The 5,785-nt window shown below is 39.9% G+C and overlaps 2 protein-coding genes across 2 annotated transcripts in view; one reads left to right on the top strand and one right to left on the bottom strand.

Moving 5' to 3' along the window:
• LOC111649567 (serine/threonine-protein kinase RIO3-like) overlaps positions 1-1,947 on the bottom strand; it is a gene marked incomplete at its 3' end in the record, with an annotated part of 3,956 nt that extends 2,009 nt beyond the window's left edge. The window contains exons 1-3 of the mRNA XM_087172018.1: positions 1,605-1,947; positions 417-532; positions 148-178 (exon numbers count right to left, since the gene is read on the bottom strand). Coding sequence (XP_087028144.1) covers positions 148-178; positions 417-532; positions 1,605-1,640 — 183 coding nt within the window. The remainder of the gene's footprint in view (positions 1-147; positions 179-416; positions 533-1,604) is intronic.
• Positions 1,948-3,321: 1,374 nt separating this feature from the next.
• Positions 3,322-5,785, top strand: part of LOC111649565 (clavesin-1-like) — a 7,097-nt gene continuing 4,633 nt past the window's right edge. Inside the window, exons 1-2 of the mRNA XM_023399323.2 lie at positions 3,322-3,662; positions 4,823-5,715. Of these exons, the coding sequence (XP_023255091.1) occupies positions 5,617-5,715 (99 nt within the window). The 5' untranslated portion in view covers positions 3,322-3,662; positions 4,823-5,616. The remainder of the gene's footprint in view (positions 3,663-4,822; positions 5,716-5,785) is intronic.

The following is a 5,785-nucleotide window of genomic DNA, read 5'->3' as shown; positions in this document are numbered from 1 at the left end:
ACATTTCAGACTGAAAACTGCAACAGCAGAAAGACTGTAACTACTTATTTTCATCATCGATTATATTATGATGATATTATGATATTTAATCGACTGTTTTGTCAATCCAACTGATCATTGGTCCAAATCCAAAGACAATGAGTTTACAGCGACATGACAGAAGATGATGAGCTGGAACCTGCGAATGTTTGGCAGAGATGCTTAAAAAAAAGGTTTAAAATCAATTTTCAGTTACAAAATCTTTTCATTGAAATAGTCTTTCCTCTGTATATGACGTTTATTATTATTTTCTTGTCCTTTATTTGACTTTTACTTATAAAAGATAAAACCCAAATTCAATTTATTAGAGGTGATGAAGACACACACACACACACACACACACACACACACACACACACACGCACAGGTGAACTTACTCAGTCAGAGTAGGGAAGGTGTTGTTCTCCTCCTCCAGCTGTCTGGCCAGCTGTTCACTCATTACATCAGCCAGAGAGCAGGACGGAGCTGCCGGGGTCACCGAACCCCACGGGCTCTGCAACACACACACACACACACACACACACACACACACACACACACACACACACACACACAGGGATTATTATCAAAATATATGTTCATGCACTGATCTCACTCTCCTGCTACTTTCCTGATACACGGCCGACGTGGAGTCCTGATCTCAAACCTACATGAAACTCATTAAAATCATCTTTTATGGAAGTTAACATGAAATAAAACAATGGATAAAGCTGAGATTTGGGACTTTAATGAAGTTTCTATTATTTTATTTCAAATTGAATGTGCTGAAGCTCAGCTGAAACTGGGCTACAAGATGAAGAACTGAAATCCAGTAGGTTCACAAACTTTCGCTCCTGCTACACTAAAGTTTTATTTCTATCTGTTCAGTTCATTAAATAAAAAAGTTAAACAGCATTAACATCTGAAAAAGCTCATTGTTAATATCTGATTGCTGCAGGGGACTGGACTTCCTTCTTTTCGCCTTGTCAGAAAATGTAATTTCCACAAACTTTTTGGATCCAATTATAACCTGTGATGTTCACAGTGAAACTCGGTTGTAATTAAACCACTGACTCATTAACAAACAAAAAAAATGAGAGAAGTTCAGACATGTCTGAGGTGAGTCCCTCCTCCAGGATCGTGACGTAAATTTAGGATCCGCCCACAATATTTGGGATATATTATCTATAATTACAATATGTACCTATTTATTTTCAATAAATATGATTGTAGGGACAAATTAAACATCAATATGATGGTAATTATATGTGGTAAAAACGAATATCTACTGTCTATAAACTGACATTTTACCCTTTAAAAACTTAAAAATTAAAAATATACAAGTTGTTTTACAGTCGGAACAATAATTCCTATTATATTATGTTTTAATAAAGGTTTCCAGAGCATTAAAGACGTGTGTGGAAGCAGATTTCAGGCTGAGATGTTACAGAAATAGAAACAGTCTTCATTCAGTCATGGCCATATTGGATAACGGCTAGCATTAGCAGCTAACACAAGTTTCGTGGAGTTAAAGAAAATGAACAAGACACAACACGACAAGACACCTAAACCAAAGAGCTTCTTACCTTTGGTGTTTCTGTCGTGACTCCTGTTCGATCCATGATTGTGATAACAACTAATCGATTCTTTCTTCGAGGAGTGAATGGTGGCTAGCCGCTGAGCTAACGTTAGCACGATCCCAAGGGGGCAGATTTGGCGACGAAAAAAGTGCTGAAAATGAGACAAATAACGACGTGCAGTGACGTGACACGTACAGGAAACCGTTTAATAAGATTCCGTGAATATAAAAAAGATAATGTACAGGTCAGAAACAAAGGTTTTCTTTAATTAATCTAGATTTAATCTGAGGTAGCGCAGCTGTCTCTTAGGAGTTTCCCTGCAGTGAACCTTGGCACAACAGGAAATACGTCACTGTACGTCTTCAAAATAAAAGTATCCACGCTGGGTTTTTTTAAAAAGGTCTTTTATTGAGCTTCCCTGAAACACGTGACAGAAGCTGAACGATTAATCAATTATTTCGATCGAAAAAAATATTCTAATCAATTAATCATTTGAGTAATTTTTCTTGCAAGAAAATAAAACAACAATTAATTAATTGATTGAATTGACAGAAATCTGTCAACAATTTTCATAATCAGCTGATTATTAAAATAAATTATGAAGCATAAATTAAATAAAACTGAGGTTCTAGCTTCTTCCAGAGGTTTTTCTGCTTTTGTCTGTTTCGTATTATTGTAAACAATTTTCATTTCTTGGAAATCATGAAAGGCATTTTTCACAATTTCTGACATTTTAAGGGTTTATATTCTATATAATATAAATGTATTTATTTAAATATATGTAATATAATAATAATAAATAATAAATGTAAAAGAAAATACATTCAAGCACTGTGCTTAATAACATGATAACACACATTATCATGTATTTAGCCGACTTTATATATACATGCGTGTGCCCGTGTGCTCGCAACAGCCTGTGCGCGTACAACCTACAATCTGTCCAGGTTGGCTCGTGAACGCGCACGGCCGTGAGCTGCTGTCACAGAGGCAGGGGCGTCCAGGTGAGTAAAGTCCGTCACTCTTAAACAGGAATCAGACCGGAAACTTGTAGAATCTGGCTTCAAAATAAAACTATGGGCTAGAATCGGCGTATTACATGTGTGTGTTTTAAAACTAGTCCTCATTAAATTTTGAAGTTTTATTTAAGAAATAAAACAATCAGTTATGGCTTAACAATTGAACAAATTAACAATTAACAAAGAGAATAATTGAGCATGAAAAAAATGGTTAATTCCACCCCTTTAATTATTCAAGAAACTTTACGGCACAGTTTTATACATAGTGATAGGCTATAATAAAGGTATATATGTATATACATGTATAAGTAAATCTATATATGTATAGATGTATATGCTTGTGTGGGTTTGTCCTGTTCCTTTTTATACATTTTCTATATAGCTTAATCAACAAGATTAAAAACTGTATAAAAAGCTCTTATAAATAAAATCCTCCCTTTGAAATGTGCAAAATTAAACCTTGAGTCTATTTTCAATATTACCTATTGATAGGCAGGTTATCTCTGCCAATAGACATGTAAACATATCTTCCATCAATGTCAAATACAAATCTATAAAATACTGTAAATAGATGTGTATACATGCATAAACTGTGTGTATATAAAGCAAGCTGTATCTATTCAGGCACTCTTGTCACTATTGTATTCATGTCTGGGTAACTTGGATTTTATTTTGAAGGTGCCAACAGGAAGCGGCGCTGTTAATTGTGAAACCTTGACAGTTTGGGAGCATCCTGACGTCTTCTCGGAGCACAAAGTGAAAACGCATCTCCTCCTCCTCCTCCTCCTCCTCACACGTTACGATGCCCACACGGATCCACAAGGACAGGCTTTAATCATCTCTGACGCCTTCAGGGACTTTTATTTTTTATTTTTTTCCTGCTCCTTTGATTTTTAATGTGGACGGGAATCTCTTTTGTCCGCGGGATACCGATGGCCACCACCGCCGCCACCGTCCTCAGCATCAGCATCACCTCCACCGAAGGGCCGTCGGGCCAGCCTGGACGGCCGGGATTCAACCAGCACACCTAGCAGGTCGCTCCACTGTGAGTATTCACATCCTCCTTCTATTCAAACGCTTGATCCCAGCTAGATGTGCTGACTTCTGGAGGATGCTCCTCAGGCTTTGCCTCCTCGTGAGGACATCAGATGAAACAGGGGTCACTTTGATCATCCATCTGACAGGAATCTGAGTCTTTAGCTCAATCTGAGAGGCTCTACGTCACACTTTAACCTTTTCTCTTCAGTGTAATATCTCCATCCTGCATCGTCTGCTGCTCGCACTCTTTTATTCCTCCTTCATGTTTGATCTCAGGGGGAAGTAGTAAAATCCAGCCCTGTGGGACCTTTAAGTGTCTCTGCTTTGCATTATGCTGTCTCAGTGGACGGACAGATTGGGCCACATCTGACACAATTAATGTGAACGGCAGATGGGGACGAGTTGGGGGCAGGGGGGGGGGTTGTAGTGGGTGGGTAAGGGGTCAACTGCTGGTCTGACCAACCCCCATAGAGATAAAGATAAAGAACATTACTTATCAGAGGCATTGGACACAACAGGCAACAGCTGTGCAATAAATTAATAACGTCACAGGACAAACTATAATATAATACATTTATAATACTAATATATCAATAATGATTCATGTATAAACTATAATAAAAGGCACGTGTCGTTACAGAGAGTGTGCAGCCATGTGAGCAGCTCTACGGTTGAGCTAAATGCTAACATCATTAGCTCTGCAGGTATTTGGTCCTAAACTAAAGAAGTGACCTGGTGATGGCGCTGAATGAAAAGTCAGAGGGTCACGAGTTGTTGCTGCTCGTCCTGAGGGGAACGTGAATGTCTGCGCAAAGTTTCACAACCGGCCGTCCAGTAGTTTGTGGTCATTTTGTGTCTCTTTGTTAGTTTTGTGTCTTTAAAATCAAATTTTTCATCTGTTTGAATTGTTTTGTGTCGTTTTTCTGTCTCTTTGTGGTTGTTTTGAGTCTGGGGTCATTTTGTGTCTCCATTTGGAAGCTTTGTGCGTCTTTGTGGTTGTTTTGTGTCTCTTTGCCTCTTTGGGATTGTTCTGAGTCTTATTTACACTTTTAACTGAGCTCTATGATATATTTCAGACAGAGGTCCTGACCTCACGTCCTTATTGCTGCATTTTTCACCTTTTCCTCCCATTAAATATAGTTTCATTTCGTCTTTCCTCTCTTGTAGGTTGAGAAATCCCACGTCGGACCGAGTTGCCTTAACTGACCTCTGACCTCTGGCGGAGGGGTCGTGACCACCAGGACTCGTTTGTATTCAAGCCTTCAGCTCCGGCCTCATCATGACGAAGCAGAGAGTCGACGACACTGACTGATGATCCTGAAACCAAAACCTGCCGCCGCCAAACAACCATGACCGAGCTCAGGAGGAGGAGGGAGCTGCCAGACGCTCGACGGGAAGACAATTAGGACAAAAAGGATGTGAATTCTGTCTTTTCTTCATCAACCCACACATGACTGATATTTTCTGATCGCCTGAGACGGACTGAACATTTCGATCGATGACCAAAGTGCAGGGACTTCCAGCTTCTGAGGAGCCGACGATGTAGAAGAAGACAGCGCAGACGATTGTCCATTCACTTTGTTTCTCTTGTTTCTCCAAACCGTTGAAAAATAAACCCAGCAGTGACGGTGCCGTGAACTCTACAGCGTCCATAAAGACGACCATGATTGTCTCTTACTGACACGACACCTGTGAACTGTTTGTCTTTTTGTAAACGTGACATCGAAGACGTCACAAACGCAGACAGCAAATAAGATTGTGTCACAGGTAAAAAAGGGCAAACACTCGTTTTTCTAACACAAACTGATGATTGAAACAACTGAGCCACTAAAGACTCAACAACTAAACTAAACTGATCATTTGGAACTACGTCTTCGAATTTCATACAACCACCTGGACACAAAAACAGACTCACCTGTTGATCCTGTCAACCGTCAGGTGGTACAGGTACATACATCACCATGACACACCTACACGCCGGCCTGAGCTCCGAGACGACGGAGAAAGCTCGTTTGGAGCTGAACGAAAACCCGGACACTCTGCACCAGGACATCCAGCAGGTACACAGCTACAGCACACACCTGTCTGAACACCTGTCTAAACACCTGTCTGAACACACTGGACGTGAAG

This window comes from Seriola lalandi, unplaced genomic scaffold, assembly GCF_002814215.2.
Source record: "Seriola lalandi dorsalis isolate HSWRI2012SDOR001 ecotype SW California unplaced genomic scaffold, Sedor1 jcf7180002051229, whole genome shotgun sequence".
In the NCBI taxonomy this organism is placed as follows: domain Eukaryota; kingdom Metazoa; phylum Chordata; class Actinopteri; order Carangiformes; family Carangidae; genus Seriola; species Seriola lalandi.
Note: the sequence above shows the minus strand (reverse complement) of the source record. Positions and strands in the feature narration are given on the sequence as shown.